The 20,990-nt window shown below is 43.0% G+C and overlaps 1 protein-coding gene across 1 annotated transcript in view; it reads right to left on the bottom strand.

The window, feature by feature from the left end:
* POLR2B (RNA polymerase II subunit B) overlaps positions 1 to 20,559 on the bottom strand; it is a 120,115-nt gene extending 99,556 nt beyond the window's left edge. Inside the window, exons 1-4 of the mRNA XM_030194562.1 lie at positions 20,344 to 20,559; positions 11,575 to 11,647; positions 8,173 to 8,323; positions 6,651 to 6,763 (exon numbers count right to left, since the gene is read on the bottom strand). Of these exons, the coding sequence (XP_030050422.1) occupies positions 6,651 to 6,763; positions 8,173 to 8,323; positions 11,575 to 11,647; positions 20,344 to 20,362 (356 nt within the window). The 5' untranslated portion in view covers positions 20,363 to 20,559. The remainder of the gene's footprint in view (positions 1 to 6,650; positions 6,764 to 8,172; positions 8,324 to 11,574; positions 11,648 to 20,343) is intronic.
* Between the last annotated feature and the right edge of the window lie 431 nt (positions 20,560 to 20,990).

The following is a 20,990-nucleotide window of genomic DNA, read 5'->3' as shown; positions in this document are numbered from 1 at the left end:
GTGAGGATTTAAGTCCTGCTATCCTGAAAGAACAGGTAAGTAACATACAAACCATACTACTATGCTTTACACTTAAAATGAACTGCCAAAATCCCTACACTCCCTTTTTCTCTAGACAAGGCCACCAGCTGCTACTTGGGTTTACCAAGGGAAATTTTGTCTCACCAATTTGCTTCATTTCTTTGAAGATGTGAATAAACAAGTGGATAAAGGTGAGCCAGTTAGGAACATAATTGTAGCCATACTGGGTCAGATCAATGGTCCATCTAGCCCAGTATCCTGATTTCCAAATGGTGGCCAAGCCAGGTCACAAGCACCTGGCAGAAACCCAATGAGAAGCAACATTCAATGCTACCAATCCCGGGGTAAGCAGTTGCTTCCCCATGTCTATCTCAATAGCAGACAATGGACGTTTCCTCTAGGAATTTGTCCAAAACTTTTTTAAACCCAGATACGCTAACCGCTGTTACCACATCCTCCGGCAAAGAGTACCAGAATTTAATTATTCGTTGAGTGAAAAAATATTTCTTCATATTTGTTTTAAAAGTATTTCCATGTAACTTCCTTGAGTGTCCCCTATTCTTTGTACTTTTGGAATGGAGTTTAAAAAAAAAATCAATTTACTTCTACTCGTTCTACACCACTCAGGATTTTGTAGACCTCAATCATATCTCCCCTCATCTGTCTCTTTTCCAAGCTGAAGAGTCCTAACCTCTTAGCCTTTCTTCATATGAGAGGAGTTCCATCCCCTTTATCATTTTGGTCGCTCTTCTCTGAACTTTTACTAATTCCGCTACATCTTTGAATATACGGCGACCAGAACTGAACACAATACTCAAGGTGCGGTCGCACCATGGAGCGATACAAAGGAATTATAGCATTTTCGGTCTTATTCAGCATCCCTAATTCCTAGCATCTTGTTTGCTTTTTTGGCAGCTGCCGCACACTGAGCAAATGATTTCAGCATATTACCTACGACACCCAGATATTTTTCTTGAGCATTGACCCCCAAGGTGGACCCTAGCATCAGGTAACTATGATTCGGATTATTCTTTCCAATGTGTATCATCTTGCATTTGTCCACATTAAATTACATCTGCCATTTGGATGCCCAGTCTTCCAATTTTTTAAGGTCTTCCTGAAATATTTCACAGGCTGCACGTGTTTTAACAACCTTGAATAGTTTTGTGTCATCTGCAAATTTATCACCTCACTCGTCGTTCCAATTTCCATATCATTTATAAATATGTTAAATAGCACCAGTCCCTATACAAATCCCTGTGGTACTCCACTGTTCACCCTCCTCCATTGAAAGAAATAACCATTTAACCCTTGTTATGATTGGGGTCAGAACCCCTCTCAAACTTACCTCTTTCCTGGGGGTCAGCTTCTTAGCTGGCTTCTGTTTCTTTTCTCTTTCCTTTCTGAGCTGGCTCTGTCTCTCTGTGCTGGCAGCTTCCAGCAGCATGGGGTTAATTGTCTCTTCACTGCAGCTGTGGGTGTAGTCTGAGTTGCTCTAACTCTCTTTGGGTGTACTGGCTTCAAGTGTTTCACGGTGTTCCATTGGTGTGGGTTGGGCCTCTATGGGTTTCAGTGTGCTCTCTGGGTCAGTGTGCTGTTGCCTGGCTCTAGGGAGAGTGACATCATCTGGGAGGGCCTTGATAAGGAAGTGGGTTCTTTCCTTCAGGGCCTTCGCAACGTTTGCCTCTGGCTACTTGCTTTAGGTCCAGGTTAGTTTAGTGCAGTCAGTGTGCACTTGTGACTTGTGTGTTTGCCTTCCCTGTTTTTCCCTTTGGCTCCTCTGCTTTCCCTTTTGCTACGGTGTGTAGCACTGCTGTTAGTGCAGTGCTGGAGTTTGGTGCTGGGAGTACCCTTGTTAGTAAGTGTTTAGGAAGCACCTTTTGTTGTTGGGGTGTTTGGCTTTCCTGCTTGTTTCCTTGTGCTTGCCCCGCTTTTCCTCATGACCTGTGTTTAGCTGCTGTAGCTGGGTGCTTGGGAAGCACCAGGGTGAGAACCCATGTTTAGCTGCTGCAGCTTGGTGCTTAGGAAGTACCAGTGTTAGGTCTGGCATTTGTCTTCCCTTCCTTTTCCCTTGTGGTTTCCCTGCACTTCTGTTAGTGTAGGGCATAGGGGCACCCCTGTTAGTTTCTGTTAGGAGCACTGCTGTTAGTGGAGGGCTTAGGAGCTTTTCTGTTGGTGCTGGGCTTAGGAACACTTTTGGTCACTTTAGGAGTTAGGTGCACTTCCGTTACAGCTTGTTCTAGTCCTGGTCCCTGTGTCGTCCAGTAAGTCCTGCCGGCTACTCGAACCCATGAGCTCAACTCCTGGGGGGGCTTAGTAGCTAAGTGCAGGTGAAGCTGTGTGGACCAGTCCGGTGTGCTCCAGTCCAGTGTATTCCGGTCCGGTGTGTGTTCCAGTCTGGTGCGCTCCAGTCCAGTGTGTTCCGGTCCGGTGTGTGTTCCAGTCCAGGGGATTGCAGTCCAGTGTTCCAGTCCTGTGTCCTCCAGTCCGGGGGATTCCAGTCCATGTGTTCCGGTTCGCTGGGTGTGCTTACCCAGTGTTGGTTGGTGGGTTTTGCCTGCTGCTGTCGCTCCTCGTCAGCAACCCAAGGGCTCACGTTTGCTACAGAGCCCAGCCCCGCGGGCTCTGAACCTGAGAACCTGACAACCCTACCCGCTGTTTTCTGTCCAATAACTAATTCCTAATCCATACCAGAACCTTTATTTATATCCCTTGACTCATTTTCTCAGGAGTCTCTCATGAGGAACTTTATCAAAAGCTTTCTGAAAATCTAGATACATTACATCAACAGCCTCACCTTTATCCACATGTTTATTTACACCTTCAAAGAAATAAAGCAAATTGGTGAGGCAAGACTTCCCTTTGCTGAAGCCATGCCGACTCTGTTCCATTAAACCATGTTTGTCTTTGTACTCTGTAATTTTATTCTTTATAATAGTTTTCACTATTTTGCCCGACACCATCATCACCTTTTAAAAAATCAGCGTCACATTAGCCAACCTCCAATCTTCAGATACTACTGATGATTTTAACGACAGGTAACATATTACTAACAGCAGATCAGCAATTTCATGCTCGAGTTCTTTGAGTACTCTTGGATGTATGCCATCTGGTCCAGGTGATGTACTACTCTTTAATTTGTCAATTTGGTTCAATACATTTTCCAGGTTCACCAAGATTTCTTTCAGTTCCTCCACACCATCACCCTTGAAAACCATTTCTGGTAGAGGCAGATGTGGTATATCTAGATTTTCAGAAAGCTTTTGACAAAGATCCTTATGAGAGACTCCTGAGAAAATTAAAAAGTCATGGGATAGGAGGCAATGTCCTTCTGTGGATTAGGAATTGGTTATTGGACAGAAAACAGAGGGCAGGTTTAAATGGTCATTTTTCTCAATGGATGAGGATGTATAATGGAGTGCCGCAGGGATTTACACTGGGACCAGTGCTATTTAACAATTATAAGTGATCTGGAAATCGGAACGAGTGAGGGGATTAAATCTACAGATGACTCAAAACTATTCAAAGTTGCCAAAACACATTAGGACTGTGAAAAACTGCAGGAAGACCTTAAGAAACTGGAAGACTGGGCATCCAAATGGTAGATAAGATTTAATGTGGACAAATGCAAAGTGATGCACATTGGGAAGAATAATCTGAACCATAGTTACCTGATGCTAGGGTCCACCTTAGGAGTGAGCACTCAATAAAAAAAAGATCTAGGTTTCGTAGATGATACGCTGAAATCTTCTCCCCAGTTTGCAGCAGCGGCCAAAAATGCAAACAGGATGCTAGGAATTATTAGGAACGGGATGCAAAATAAGATGAAGATTATAATAATGCCTCTGCATCACTCCGTGGTGCAACCTCACCTCAAGTATTATGTTCAAATCTCGTCGCCATATCTCAAAAAAGATATAGCAGAATTAGAAAAGGTTCAAAGAAGAGCGACCAAAATGATAAAGGAGATGGAACTCCTCCCATATGAGGAAAGGTTAGACTGAGGGGGGATATGACTGAGGTCTATAAATTCTTGAGTAGTGTAGAATGGGTAAAAGTGAATCAATTTTTTCACTCTTTCAAAAAGTACAAAGACCAGGGGACACTTGATGAAATTACATGGAAATACTTTTGAAATAAATAGGAAGAAATATTTTTTCACTCAAAGAATAGTTAAGCTCTGGAACTCGCTGCTGAAGGATTTGTATATCTGGATTTAAACAACAAAAAGAGGATTCAAAACACAAAACAGCAAAAAAAAGTACCAGGAGCCTTCACAAGCGGGACAAACCTTTAATTGCATATCATATGTCTTATACATAAATCTTGTACCATTGACCCCGGGCTGTGTTTCGGCATGAAGTGCCTGCGTCAGGGGTCATTCAGTTGTAATCGTCTAGAATGAAGAAACCAGCCGAGAACTGAAGTCACATCAAACATGACTAAAATCCATGCAAAATGCACGCAAAATCTTCCTGCTTACTCTTCACAGGAACACAGCGTCCCTCTTTTCCTAGAGGAAAAGTCCATAGTCTGTTATTGAGATGGACATGGGGGAAGCCACTGCTTGCCCCGGGATTGATAGCATGGAATGTTGCTACTAATTGGGTTTCTACCAGGTACTTGTGACCTCGATTGGCCACTGTTGGAAACAGGATACTGGGCTAGTGGATCACTGGTCTGACACAGATTGGCTATTCTTATGTTCTTATATATATATATGGCCTCTGGAGCAATGTTTTCCACTCAATGCTAACTCTCACAAGAACAGCCAGAATGAAGTGCAACAGATATAGCAACCAGCCAGTTGCATTTGAAACAGGCAGAGGCAACTAGATGGGATAGAGCGTAGCAGCAAGCTAGGGGTGAAAGGAACATATGTCGCATACTGTGGCAGGCTGTCTCAGACACACAAAGTTCTTTGTTTTATACACTGTTCTTCCAATGGGGGGGGGGGGGGGGGGAGGAGGTCTTCTAATAGCCCTGTATTAAAAAAGTGTGCACACCATGACTTCCTCTCAGATTAGCAAAATCTCCATTGCACGCCCAGAAGCATCAATATAAAAGGGTGTTCAACCATGTTGCTTACTAGTAGTTTTTCTTTCACAAGCAGCCAACTCTTAATTTTCAAAGCAAACTTCCCAATCTGCACAACATTTGACTAAATGTACATACTTCTCCCCTCACAAAAAGGTCAGAAATTTATTCTTGCAAATTTCTTTTTTTTTTTTTTTTTTTAATAAAGGAAATGCTTTCCAGAGTTCTGAAACTGACAACCTCAGTACAATAAAAGAACATTCCTCCATCAAAGCTATACAATTAGATTAACAATAATCATAGGGGTGTGACTTCCCAAGCATGGGTTGACGATGGGCCTGTGAAATAGCACAATCGGAAAAAGGGATATAAATGAAAACAAGCGTTTATTTAATTGAATCCTGATGCCTGTTATGTCACAGGGGCAGGAACACAGGGGAAAACGCCCCTGAAGTTCAATTAAAATAAATAAATAAATAAAAAACAGTCTTAAGCAGACCTCTGGCTGGCAGGCCCTAAACATATGTGGCTGGTGGGGCTGCCACGTCCCAAACATAGCCTGTAAGTCTTTCTCAGTTCTTCTCCGAGTTATAGGATCTCGCGCCAGCAAAACCTCAGAGCAAGGCTCACAAGTCTGAAAAAGGAACAAAAGTGGCTTACCTCAGCCAAGTCACAATCATTAAACGTCTGTTGTAGTGGTGTATGCTGGGGCTTCAATTCTTCCTTCCCTGGGCCTCCTTAACTTCAGTCTGGCCCTGTCTTTTATACTTTCTGGTTCTGACTCCACCCTTCCCGGCTCACTTCCTCCAGGGGCGGGACTAGCATCCTTAAGGTGGATCAGGCTGTCTGAGGAACTATCTTAAGGGTGAGGGTGGTGTTCTATAAACCCCCTCACAAGTGGGTAATATACAGTCCACGATGAAGTGGTTTGTAAGCTGCTCAGAACCGCAGATTGAACTAACCCCCGTTATTCAACGCCAGGGCATGCACGGCTCTCAGCACTGAATATCTAAATATGTGCGCTGACCGATATTCAGAACGGTGCTCAGTTAAACTTGGCATATAAAGCTAGGACAGCCTTTTTGCCGTCCTAACATTATGCATGAACTTGCAATTCACACTCTATCAAGTGGACTGAATATTGCCACTAACCAGCTAAGCGCTGGCTCTACCGGTTAGGGAATAGCTGGTTAATGGAGATATTCAGCGTACTTACCAAGTTAAGTGCCACTGAACATCAGTGGGTGGCCAGCTCAGAGGAAATTAAATCAGGCAGGATCCTCATCTGTTCAATTAAATCCTTTTTAATTAACGAGAACAGAATTCTTGGAATGCTCTAGTATCTCTAACAGAGGGGTTCTCAACCCAGTCGTCGAGAGACACCCAGCTAGTCATGTTTTCAGGATGCCCATAATGAACATGCATGAGATGAATTTGCATGCACTTACCTTTGTTGTGTACAAATCTATCTTATGCATATTCACTGTGGCATCCTGAAAACCGGACTGGGTAGAGAACCCCTGCTCCAACAGAATAACTTGTATAATTGAATATCTAGCAGTTCATATCTATATGAACTAAGAGATCCTTACGTGAGGTTTCTCAGTCTTGCTTCATTGGGCATCATTGGCGAGGGGGCACCATCTCGTTCCCAGTGCGTAGGCTTAGAGAGGTAAATCTGTTCAAACTTCAACAGGTACCTTGGCTGCAAAGAACAAAGGTTTGTGTTAACTTGACCAAAGGACCATTTGGTCAAATAAATTGGTTGCATGGCCAGTCACAATCCCTTCTCTCCTACTATCCCCAAAGTTTTACTTGCCATGGCTTTATTACATCATAATCTCTACCCTTACAGAAAACTCCCCTGTTCTGGGGAGTGGGGGACAATTTTTGTAAAGAGAAATTTTTTTTAACCTAATTTTCTTTCCTCAACTCCAACTGGCTGCCAGGCATAACCCAAACATTCTGGATCGGTCTGGTTAGAATAAGGAAATGTATGCCTTTCCTTATCTAAAATAAGCAAATTATCATGACAAGCAGACTGTAGGAACTGAGCATAAAACAGGGACACCTGTGATCAAACAGTTCATGTCAGCATGGTGCGATGCGCTTAGCAAATGTTATAGTACAATTAGAGAGCAAGGAATTGTGATAAAGAAAACCATCGCTGTTGTATATCTAACATGCTGGTCTCTGACACATCATTTACATTAGTCAACGTTAACATAGTCTTCTCGCAATATTACATTTATAACAGAGTAAGATCTCCTAATTTAGAGGGTTATTCAGCCCCACAGCACATCTGAAAATGTGAGGAAACAGGGAAATAGCCCCCACGCTCGCTCCAGCTGAAACCAGAATTCCTCTTATCCTACCCATCCCCTTGGACACTTTAGTTTGGCTGAAGCATCCTGTATGCTGAAACAATAAATAACACTAATATTAGTGCTGAATGTCAGCATGTTATCCAGCCTGAGACTAAACAGAAAAAGCAAGACCTAGCTTGCACTGCTTACTGAGATAATATTTTTAGCACTGATCAGGAAACAGAAACAAATCATAAAAGTCATTAATTGCTACCTGGTTGGAAAATGACTAAAAATGTAGAAAAGCTCAAGCATCTCTCGCATCACTTGGCTAATTAGTCATTCATTCAAATATTTGTCTCTCGCCTATCATTTCATTCCTAGGCAGACTACAACCAAACACTCACTAAAAAGTGTAAGATTCTGAGGCACACTTTACATGATGAATTCAAGTAGGCATGGGACAAGAAAAAAAAGAATCTGTAAGGAAGCCAGGATCATAGAACTTAGTAGTTGATATGGATGGGCAGATTAGATGGGTCATATAGAAAATAATGGCAGATAAGACTATGTTTCTATGCTTCTGTCTCCTTTATTCATGGCCCAGAAAGACTACTTGTACATCTCAAGTGTGATTTCTGCTGTCTTACCCGTAGAGAAGGGGAAAGCGACTAGTGCAAGCATTACCCTGCACCTTTAGATAAACATAAAAGCTAACTGCAAAACACTCAGACAGAAGCTGGGTGAGAACTAAAGCCTTTAGTAGTATCTGTAAATAACTGGGCACCAAATCTATCAATGCCATTACCGGCTCTTCCACTTCTCCTGTTGCATGCTGAGCTTCAGCCTGAAGATCTATTGGTGGGGCATCTTCCACAATCCTCTGCACAGACATCTGAATGAACTCATCAAAGGAGTCAAGCTGCTGGCGCACCAGACCTTTCTCATCAAAGTAGGAGCTGACAGAGGGAAAAAGAATATCAATACACACTTTGAAAAGTCCAATAAGGTAGAAAAAAAAAGGCAAAGTCAAAACCCAAAACAGATGCTTCAGAAGTTTTAAAACCAATTACAAGGAAGAAAAACACAATATTAGCTTTTGTTCGAAAAAGTAAGCTACTACTTACCTCATCTCTAACCCCCGACTAAAATTGCAGGCTCACAAGCAAGTAAGCCATCAGGCACAGCTGACCTAAATCTGGTTTTAAAAAGTGTCCAAATGTTCCAAGAAAATTAACATGATTGGTACACGAGTAGTTTGGGTCCTCTCATGATTTTCATCAAATATGCCACCCATAACTATTTCATAATTTTTATAAAACGTTATACACAGCTCAGCCCCCACTGGATCCACCGGCTTTCCAGTTTTTGGATGACCTGCCACTCTTGCAGCTGACAGAGGAGGATTTAGGGGTCATTAACGCACCACTGCACAAAGTGAGGTGCAAGATGCAATTCGCATCTCCCCTCCTTTCAAGACACCAGTGCCTGATGGTTTTCCTTTGGAATATTTTTAAGATTTTGAATACATCCATCTTGCCTGAGGAAGCCATGTGAACAGGGAAATTTCCCCATACGATGAGAGGAGCTACAGTCAGCCTCATTTTGAAACCAGGTCATGATCCGCTTCTCACCAGTTCTTATAGACCAATCTCCCTACTTAAATGTAGATATTAAACTCTAAGCGAAAATATTGGCCAATCGCTTATTAAATATTAAGCACAGTGAGTACTGTTCACAAACTGTTGGGTGCTATTTCTTCCACTCAGACTTAACCCTTCCCTTTCATCTAGATCTAGTTGCGTAATACAACCTTGACCAGAACAAACTTGAAAGTTACAGGCCAGTATTCAACATCCTGTTTCTAGGGAAACTCATAGAACAAACAGTCTGTGTTCAACTTAATGAATGGCTAGAAGAGATAAACTGGCTAGATTCATGTCAATCTGGATTCAGACCTGGTTATGGAACAGAAACGGTCCTCGTATCCCTGCTAGATGATCTTCACAGAAACCGAGACAAGGGATTTGCCTCGATGTTAGTACTGCTAGATTTCTCAGCAGTTTTTGACACTATGGATCATGATATCTTGCTAGCATGACTGACAGAAACAGGTATTAATGGAACAGTACTTGCCTGGTTCAGATCCTATCAGACAGGCAACAATCCATAATGTTTGGCAGCAACTCATCACCACCATGGACACTGACCTGCGGGGTACTACAAGGATCGATACTGTCACCTATTCTGTTCAATATCTACCTCAAGCCACTAGCTGAGGTGATTCAGTCAATGGACACTCAGTTCTACATCTGTGCGGATGATGTGCAGCTACTCATACCCACTGAACCTGACTTACCTATAGCCCTGAATAAACTGATCACTTGTCTAACGTCAATTTAAGAATGGGCTAAACACAACAAACTTTGCCTAAACCCAAGTAAAACCAAGCTTTTCTGGGTCCCTAACACAAGTGGATACATACCTGACATCAAAATTCCTTTTGGGAAGTATGAACTCCCCCTCAAAACACAAGTCAGGAACCTTGGAATACAGTTAGATTCAACACTTACTCTGATTCCCCAAATCCAAGCAGCCTTCAAGAGCTGCTTCTACTATTTGTGACAGCTACGCTGCCTCTCTCCTTACATCAAGAAGGTAAATCTTATCCCAGTTGTGCATGACATGGTAACATCAAGACTGGATTACTGCAATGCATCATATAATGGTCTGGACTACGAAGGGCTTGCACCGGCTCCAGTTGATTCAGAATGCAGAAGCAAGACTCATAGAAGGTTGCAAGCAACGTGACCACATCACACCATTTTTGCAAAAACTTCATTGGCTACCAGTACAATACAGGGCTAAATTTAAGACGTCATGTCTGATCTTCAAGGCCCTGAAAGGAAATGGCCCCGAGCTTCTGAAGAATAGGATGATCCTCCACACACCGCCAAGGACACTAAGGTCCTCCCAAGGACTTTCACTAACTACACCCTCTCCAAAAGACATTACACAATGTGACACCCACAAGCGAGCCTTCTCCGGAGTACCCCACACACTATGGAATGCATTGCCTGAAAGGCTCCGCTTAACACAAGACTACCTCTACTTCAGGAAGCAGGTGAAATCTTGGCTCTTCACCCAAGCCTTTAATGGAAGAAGTAACTAACTTGTTAGTCTCACTGACACACTCAAGGATTGACTCGGACTGCACATACTGCAGCGGGACATGTTTATCCACTCCTACCCTAGCTGAGATAATATTTAACCATCTCTCTGACCTCACGTGCAACTTTTTTCAAATTACCTTACTTTCAAATACTTCCTACTTTCTTACTCATCTATATGTTACAGCTTTGCCTTACCCTTCACTACCAATTATAATGTTCTAGTACATATTGTGTTGTCATTGCAAGTAGTATACCATGCCATACTTTGTATTGTTGTTCGATATTTTTACTGCTCTAATTGCCTATTGCTCATGTTTGATCTATTCTTACTGTACACCGCCTTGAGTGAATTCTTTCAAAAAGGCGGTAAATAAATCCTAATAAAATAAATAAATAAATAAATAAATATAAAAGGGATCTCTACTTCATCCCAGCTTATAAGCCCTGCATCTGAGTGCTCGGATGTTGAAGAGTTCTTAATTGCTGCACTTCTGACAACAGCTGATAAGGAACAAGTTCTTCTAGCCTCTACAAAGCCTTCAAATAAAATGAATTCTTCATGTGGTGCCATGAAAAACAAAACCATTCTCTTTTCCCATACTTATCTTGCAGTACCTACTGCACTTTTCCAATATTGGTTTGAAGGCATCTTAGTGCCACTGCAGCCTATCATAGCCTACTAGATAAAGCTCCAATTTCCATGCACCAGTTGATATTGTCGGTCCCTTCATAAAATATGGTATCTTGCCACTGTTACAATAAACCACAGACACCAGCTTGGTCCTCCAGCAGTTCATGCAAGCTCCTTTTGAGCCTCTAGAAACAGCATCCTCAAAGCCCAACTAAAACTCCCAAATGCACCAAATCCTATTTTCATTTCAAACTTTTGATGCACAACTCTTGTATGACAGTGTCTGCTACACAAGACGTTTGCTCTAAAATACTCTACAATGTTGTGCTAATAGAATATTCATACCCAATATACTTCAGCGTAAACTTTTGCAAAATGTATCGTTTTCATTCATGAACTACATTACCTGATAACAATCCAGCAGGCTTCTTGCCACAGATCAGGAGTGATTTCATCATCATCCTCATCATACTGTATATCTGTGAAAAGATCAAAAATATCAGTACCTACCCAGGACAAAGCAGTGTTCAAAGCCAAACCATACCTTATTGTGTTAAAAAAAAAAATCCAGCCACTTTGTGCCCTCCTCTGGAATCCAACAAAACACAACCCTAATGCATAAAAATGATTTACAGAATGAAAGAGTGGAGGAGTAGCCTAATGATTAGTGTAGCAGCCTTGGAACCAGGTTTAATTCCCACTACAGCTTCTTGTGACTCTGGAAAAGTCACTTAACTCTCCACTGCCCCAGGAACTAAAAAGTGCCTGCATATAATATGTAAACCAATCTGATTGTAACCACAGAAAAGCGGTATATAAAATCCCATCCTCTTTCTCTAAGAACAGGGGGAAAAATGAAGAGTTAATACTTCAAAATTCTATACAGAGACACATCAACTTTCAAACTGATAAACAGGAGTATATGAATCTACCAGAAACCTAAAAACTAAACAGCATACATGCAATTAGGGTGCATCAGGCCCACAGAGTCTAAACAGGTTAGGTCTCACCTGCTTGGAAGAGAGACAATAACAGAGCTTTACGAGTGGGACTTAACAGTTATAGTACTCCATGCAATGCAGTACACACAGAGTTTACCTGTCTCTGTATAGAATTCTCTCAAGTCAGTAGGAGGGGCAGCAATAACTGAAAATTATCTGGCCCTTCCCAACAACTGGAGTTGCCATCAAAGCCAACTCTAGCCTTGCTCCTGGTGAAATCATGGAAAAAAAATATTAACACCTGCCGATTTTCTTTCCTCAATCCTATGAGACTTGTCCAAAACCAACAGGTTATGCCCCTCAGCCCATATATGTGGACAGAGAAATATTTGTGAGCCCTGCCCTATGAAGGGCACAATTCAGGCATAAGCACTAGTATTTCTGTAGCATAGCAAATGTATAACACCATCACCCAAAACCCCTAAAAAGGAGAGAGAACTCAGGGTCTAAGACATATCTACCTATATATCTCACACACACCACCACATACTCTAGGAATCTCACTAGAGGACCGAGTAACTCACAAGACATAGTAGGAGAAGTCTAGAATGTGCTAGTAGGATTCAAGGAAAGAAAATTAGCAGGCTGTGTCCCACTCTTCTCTTAGGACAGACCCTCCCCCCCCCCCCCCCCCCCCGCCCAAAAGAAAAGTCTTTTATCCAGTTGCAATATTAAAAAGGAGAGTGGAATTGGACAATCCTGTCTTGTGCCCCTAGATACAAAGGGGCAGAAATAATTATTAACATAAATCATAGCAGAATGATTTAAACACAGGACTCTGATCATATTAAACCATCGATCAGTTTCAAAAAAATATGACCATTCTACTATATCCAAGGCTTTCTCCACATCTAAAGCCAAAGCTACTAAACGATTAGGGCATTTTTCATGAGTACATAAAATATTACAGAATAGTTGAGCATTATCAGTGGTAGCTTATTTTGGCACAAAACCATTTTGCTCTGGATGTATTATATTGTGAAATACTTTAAGTCTAGAAGCCAGAACTTCAGAACACTTTTTGCTGTCTAGGTTTATCAAAGAAATCGGTCTGTAAATTGCAATAGAAGTGGAATCCCTTCCCAGTTTAGGTAGAACAATAATTTGGGCAAGAGGAAAAGTACCATCAACCTGTTGTGTTAGTATCAATTTAGACAATAATGTTTGTAATGGGAGGATAATTCTTTATGGAAACGCTTGTAATATTTAGTAGTAAAGCCATCAGGCCCAGGTGCTTTAGAAACATAGAAACACGACGGCAGATAAGGGCCATATGGCCCATCTAGTCTACCCATCCTCAGTAACCAACTCCTTTTCCTAAGAGATCCCACATGTGTATCTCACACCTTCTTAAACTGACAGTCTTCATCTACACGACCTCCACCGGGAGGCCATTCCACGCATCCATCACCCTTTCCGTGAAGGGAAAATTAGGTTCTTACCTTGGTAATTTTCTTTCCTTTAGTCATAGCAGATGTGTCCATCAACCAGCAGGGGGAGATAGAGAGCACTCAACTTTTCACAGTGCCTCATGGCCAGCTAGCTCCACTGCCTCTTCAGTATTTGAAGCTTCCAAAGCAGTATGGAAAACCGCAATGGAAATAACATGAACTTTCCTCACAGCAAACGATGGCCCCTTAACAAGGGCATGAACTCAAAAAAGGAGGGAATGAACTCATCCTCCTAGAGGGAATAAACTCGTCCTCCACTTTGTATAAACGGAGGGAATACTTGCATCCTCCTGGAGAGAATAAACTCATCCTCCGAAAACATGAACTGGAGAGAATGAACTCATCCTCCTATAACTGTAACAAGAATCCTGAAGACTGTTTTCCGACTCCCCAAGGAAGGAATATACCTTCAAGAAACAAGAACAGCACCTGAAATCAGAATCACTGCAATACAGACAATCATACAGGGAGGGCACATGGCTTCAACTGCTATGACTAAAGGAAAGAAAATTACCAAGGTAAGAACCTAATTTTCCCTTGTCATCAAGCAGATGAAGCCATTACGTATGGGATGTAACAAAGCAATCCCTAAATAGGGTGGGAACAAGCCACACCACGTGCTAGCACCTGTGCTCCAAAACGCGCATCCCTCCTGGCAGCCACATCCAGCCTGTAATGTCGGGCGAAAGAGAGCTTAGAAGCCCATGTTGCAGCACTGCAAATCTCATGAAGAGATTGTGTTCCAGTTTCCGCCCAGGAAGAGGAAATCGCTCTTGTGGAGTGTGCCTTAAAGGCTGCAGGCGGAGCCCGACCAGACAGCAGATATGCTGAAAAGATAGCTTCTTTGAGCCAACGGGCAATAGTGGCTTTAGACGCTGAAGACCCTCTGCGAGGACCTGCAAACAGCACAAAAAGATGATCAGAGGTCCTGAAAGAATTTGTAATTCTCAGATACTGCAGCAGAGTTTTGCACACATCCAAAAGGTGCAACTGCCCAAATTATTCTGGAAACTCCTCCTCAACAAAGGAGGGAAGAAAAACAGGCTGGTTTAGGTGAAACGCTGAAACCACCTTAGGCATGAAGGAAGGCACGGTCCGAACCGTGACCCCTGACTCTGAGAATTGCAGAAAAGGGTCTCTACAGGACAGTGCCTGGAGCTCTGACACCCGTCTCGCCGAGGTAATGGCCACTAAAGAGACGGCCTTCAGTGTCAAATCTCTCTCTGAAGCACGCCGAAGCGGTTCAAAAGGAGCCCCCTGAAGGGCCTTCAATACTAACCCCAGGTTCCAAGCTGGACAAGGTGCCCGCACGGGAGGACAGAGCCGAAGCACCCCTCTAAGAAACCGTGCCACATCTGGATGAGCAACTAAGGACACAACTTCAACCTTGCCACGCAGGGAGGCCAATGCTGCCACTATCAAGGGCCACGGAGGGAAGACATACAGCAAGCCCAGGGGCCAGGGTTGAGCCAAGGCATCCAACCCAGCAGAGCGAGGATCCCTCAGTCTGCTGAAGAAGCACGGGACTTTGGCATTGGAACTGGTCGCCATAAGATCCATCACTGGCTTGCCCCATTTGGCACATATCTGCAGAAATACATCGTCTGCTAGTTCCCACTCCGCTGGATCGATCTGATGCCTGCTTAGATAGTCGGCTTGCACGTTGCTCTGACCTGAAATGTGAGCTGCTGACAGGGACTGTAGATGCAGCTCGGCCCAGTGGCAAATTTCTTCGGCCTGCGCGGCTAGAGCTCTGCACTGAGTGCCGCCTTGTCGATTTATGTAGGCCACTGCTGTCGTGTTGTCCGACATCACTCTGACAGCCAATCCTTCCAGGGTCACTTGAAAGGCCAGAAGAGCCAGAAACACCACTTTCAAATCCAGGCGGTTGATAGACCACCCCGACTCGTCGGGCGTCCACAGACCCTGGGGGCATGCTTACCCTGGCAATGCGCGCCCCAGCCCTTCAGGCTGGCATCTGTCACCACTAAGCACCAATTGGGGAGCACCAGCAGCATTCCCCGCCACAACATGCTGTCCGAGAGCCACCACTCCATACTGAGGCGGGCCGCAGGGAGCCAAGAAAGTCTGCACTGATAATTCTGAGATACTGGAGACCATCGTTGAAGTAGAGAATACTGTAGAGGTCTCAGGTGCGCTCTCGCCCATGGCACCACTTCCAAGGTGGCCGTCATCGATCCGAGCAGCTGGACAATGTCCCAAGCTCGCGGGCGGGGCATCCTCAGGAACAGACGGACCTGATTCTGAAGCTTGCACCGCCTTTGCTCGGTGAAGAAACACATAGCCCGAGGCGGTGTCGAACCTGGCCCCCAAATATTCTAGAGATTGAGAGGGGGGTCAGGTAACTTTTGGCCATATTGACGACCCAGCCCACTGAAACCACTCTGGCTGTAGTTAGATGACTCTCTTTTTCTGAGTCTGCTCTGATGAGCCAGTCGTCTAGGTACGGGTGAACCCGGATACCCTCTCGCCTGAGAAAAGCAGCTACTACCACCATTACCTTGGAGAAGGTTCGGGGAGCTGTGGCGAGGCCAAAAGGCAAGGCCCGAAACTGGAAATGTTTTCCCAACACCGCAGAAACTGGTGCAGGGGCCAAATTGGAATGTGCAAGTAAGTTTCTTTCAGGTCCAGAGACATGAGAAACTCTCCTGGCTGTACCGCCGCAATGACGGCGCGCAGGGATTCCATGTGAAAATGCCGCACTCTTAAGGACTTGTTCAGCTCCTTTAAGTCCAGGATCGGGCAAAAAGACCCGCCTTTTCGTGGCACCACAAAGTAAATGGAGTAAGCCTCTAGACCTTGTTCGGCGGGAGGCACCGGGATCACAGCCCCTATCTGGCACAGACTGTGCAAAGTCATTATTGGGAGCAAAAGAACATTAAAACCAGAAATTTAAGTTTGACAAGGAAAGAAAGGGTTACTCATGCTTAACTGAGATAACAATGCATAACAAACTGTAAAAACAGTAATTAACTTTGGGGCTCATTTTCAAAGCACTTAGACTTAAAGTCTCATAGATTACTATGGAACTTTGTAAGTGTAAGTATTTTGAAAATACATCTCTTTGTGTGTGCCATCGCAAGATTACTACAAGCTAAAACAGCACAGGACCAAAACGTTAGGTAACCTTAGACTAATACAAATATAAAAATGACATGGTTATATCAGTAAGTACTAAAGAGGATCCACTATATGGAGAACTCAGTAGATCCCAAGGGGCAGCAAACACTATTGCATCAGTGCTTACTCCAGTGCCTTACGGTTTGACACAACAGTCTTTTTTAAGACCAACTTTATGTTGCTATTTCAAGCCTTCTGTTTTTCAACCTAAATGTACAATTAGACCATCAGTCTTTCCTTAAGACATAAGGCTCCTGATGCAGGCCGCCAGACCGAAACACAACGTTGTGTCGAGTCATTTCTAAGGAAACATTAATAAACTGTGTTGATTTCATTATTAATTATTTGTTTGGTCCCAGTTCTTTGGACAAGCCTGGTTTACTTTTCCCACTTCTTTTATCTATATCAGTAAGTAAGCAGAAAAACAGTTGAAATACTGTATAAAGCAAAATAAATGATGCTGCCTGATTAAACTATTCATATTAAAAAAACATGATACAGACATTGTAATTGGGTAGTATAAATGAATCTATAGAAGATTCATTGAAAAATACTAAAATTTGATTATATAATTAATAAAGTTAACTGTGGAGGAGTGGCCTAGTGGTTAGGGTGGTGGACTTTGGTCCTGGGGAACTGAGGAACTGAGTTTGATTCCCACTTCAGGCACAGGCAGCTCCTTGTGACTCTGGGCAAGTCACTTAACCCTCCATTGCCCCATGTAAGCCGCATTGAGCCTGCCATGAGTGGGAAAGCGTGGGGTACAAATGTAACAACAAAAAAAATTATCAAAATTACTCAACTTATATATAGTGCCCAAAACTTGAATCAAACAGTCCTAAGAGGCTTGCAAGTAATCCAATTAAACAGCTAGATTTACAGTAATTAGCTAGATTTACAGTAATTAGGCTGTAAGAGTGATCATCAGTATTTTCAATCAAGTTCACTCCCTGTTGATTTAAATAGCTGCAAAGCAAATCTGGATCCTTGATAGATTTGGTTTTGCTATTCAATGCTATTTTTAGTGTCGCTGGGAAGAACAGGTCATACTTTATACCAGCGCTGCACAACAATGGAACATTTTCTATGCTGTACTGTGCATTTGTGAAGATCCACTATGATAATTATGGTATGGCCCTCAAATTTCAACAGTGGTTTGGCTTTAGCAGCTTGAAGAATCATGATGGTGTGCTGATAACAGAGTACTCTGGCAACAACTGGATATGGGTATTTTGAGCCAACAGGGATGAAAGGAGGAGTTCGGTGCGCACGTTCAAACTCTAATTTATTTGAGAATTAGAAATTCAGAAATTGTGGAAACCCCTGTTCAAAAATGGAGATAGGATCTAGCATTTCAATGCCTTCCAGTAGACCAAAGATGCAAACACTGTTTCTTCTTGAATGATTGTTCAAGTCTTCTAATTCCCTTTCAAGACAGAAGATGGATTTGTTAACACGAGCAGGGTATGAAGCTGTGCGTCATGCGCATTTAGTCTATTTTCATACATTTCAACGCTGTTTGAGAGTGATTGAATATTTTAGTTCATATTGGACATCTCAGATAAAGGTTCTGAGTTATCTTTTAAGATGTCTTTTATATGAAGTATTTCCTGCATCAGAGCAGCAAAAGAAATTTCTTCTGACTCAACAGAATCAGCCTTGCTCAGCAACGGATGTCCACAGTTAGCTCATTTAACTCCTAGCCTCAGTTGTGTGGAGGAATCTGACTTCTGCTCATTAGGAGACTGCCTTTGTATTTTATGAGATTAATTTATTTTTATTTTAGTTACATTTGTACCCTGTGCTTTCCCACTCATGGCAGGCTCAATGCGGCTTACATATGCAGGTACTTATTTGTACCTGGGGCAATGGAGGGTTAAGTGACTTGCCCAGAGTCACAAGGAGCTCTGCCTGAAGTGGGAAGGTACCTCATGAAAGGCTACAGAGGAAATTGGAGGGTCATGGGATAGGAGGAAATGTCCTATTGTGGATTAAAAACTGGTTGAAGGATAGGAAACAGAGAGTGGGGTTAAATGGGCAGTATTCACAATGGAGAAGGGTAGTTAGTGGGGTTCCTCAGGGGTCTGTGCTAGGACCGTTGCTTTTTAATATATGTATAAATGATTTAGAGATGGGAGTAACTAGCGAGTTAATTAAATTTGCCGACGACACAAAGTTATTCAAAGTTGTTAAATCGCGACAGGATTGTGAAAAATTACAAGAGGACCTTACGAGACTGGGAGACCGGGCGGCTAAATGGCAGATGACATTTAATGTGAGCAAGTGCAAGGTGATGCATGTGGGAAAAAAGAACCCGAATTATAGCTACGTCATGCAAAGTTCCACGTTAGGAGTTACGGACCAAGAAAGGGATCTGGGTGTCATCGTCGATAATACGCTGAAACCTTCTGCTCAGTGTGCTGCTGCGGCTATGAAAGCGAATAGAATGTTGGGTATTATTAGGAAAGGTATGGAAAACAGGTGTGAGGATGTTATAATGCCGTTGTATCGCTCCATGGTGCGACCGCACCTTGAGTATTGTGTTCAATTCTGGTCGCCGCATCTCAAGAAAGATATAGTAGAATTGGAAAAGGTGCAGAGAAGGGCGACTAAAATGATAGCGGGGATGGGACGACTTCCCTATGAAGAAAGATTAAGGAGGCTAGGGCTATTCAGCTTGGAGAAGAGACGGCTGAGGGGAGACATGATAGAGGTATATAAAATAATGAGTGGAGTGGAACAGGTGGATGTGAAGAGTCTGTTCACGCTTTCCAAAAATACTAGGACTAGGGGGCATGCGATAAAACTACAGTGTAGTAAATTTAAAACAAATCGGAGAAACGTTTTCTTCACCCAACGTATAATTAAACTCTGGAATTCGTTGCCGGAGAACGTGGTGAAGGCGGTTAGCTTAGCAGAGTTTAAAAAGGGGTTGGACAGTTTCCTAAAGGACAAGTCCATAAACCGCTACTAAATGGACTTGGGAAAAATCCACAATTCCAGGAATAACGTGTATAGAATGTTTGTACGTTTGGGAAGCTTGCCAGGTGCCCTTGGCCTGGATTGGCCGCTGTCGTGGACAGGATGCTGGGCTCGATGGACCCTTGGTCTTTTCCCAGTATGGCATTACTTATGTACTTCAGTTCCCCAGGGCCAAAGTCCACCACCCAACCACTAGGCCACTGATAGCCCATGTTTGCTAAAAAAAAAAAACAAAAAAAAAAACGTAATGTTCCATGCTTGCTGAAGATCACGAGCACCCCCCCCCCCCCATATATATATATATATATATATATATATATATATATATATATATATATAACAAAACAAAACGACAACAGACATCCAGACACGCGCTCAATCTTGAAGGCCGGATATACTAAAGACTTCCCTCTCTCCCATTTGGCTCCGTGAAGTAAATAGAAGTTCCATAAATTCAAGGGCCCTCAAGCTTGACAAAAAAAAACACTGCCATGTCCGCGGCTTGACACAACACACGGCTCCACAGCTCGCTTACAACGCAGTGATAGTAGGGGGAGACAGGCAAAAAAAACAAAGCCTCAAACACTAGACTGCACTCACCCTCTTCGGCGTCGTACATCTTGGCGGCACTTCCAAGCACTACACCGAGGAACAACCGGTAACGGGAAAAAAAAATCAAGCAGAAGAGCTCTAAGGTTCCCAGTCGGCACAACACGCAGAGCAGTGATGATGATATCACGCCTCAGACTCAGTCAGTAGTACGTAAGAGACGCCGCTACAGGGCACGCACGTACATACTAAGCGCATGCCGGAACGGAAGAACTGATTACGTTTAATCAAAGGGACGGAAGTGACGTCCAGGTAGGGTGGTAGCCAAAGAGGGTTGATCAAGGAGGATTTTTTTTTTGTTATATTCTCACAAATGAGACATTTATGTTAATTCATACATTTCATGAATGTTATTCATATTGTTATTATTTGAAAATACAATAAAATATAAAAAAAAAAACAGGAGAGGAAGTGAGCCTATGTAGACCACTGTACGAGCTGAAGCCAGTAGGCGGAGCTTGCTACGGTTTTAGTACGCCCAAAACAATAGCAAACACTATTGAACACAAATAGCAAAACCTTATTAGAAATAAGGGACTGCCTGTGCGTGGTCCATTTGTAACAAGTCTAAAGCTTTTCCAGTTGGATAGACAGTGCCTTAAAAGGTGGAGGAGTACAGATTTTTTTTTTTTTTTTTT

This window comes from Microcaecilia unicolor, chromosome 2, assembly GCF_901765095.1.
Source record: "Microcaecilia unicolor chromosome 2, aMicUni1.1, whole genome shotgun sequence".
NCBI lineage: Eukaryota > Metazoa > Chordata > Amphibia > Gymnophiona > Siphonopidae > Microcaecilia > Microcaecilia unicolor.
Note: the sequence above shows the minus strand (reverse complement) of the source record. Positions and strands in the feature narration are given on the sequence as shown.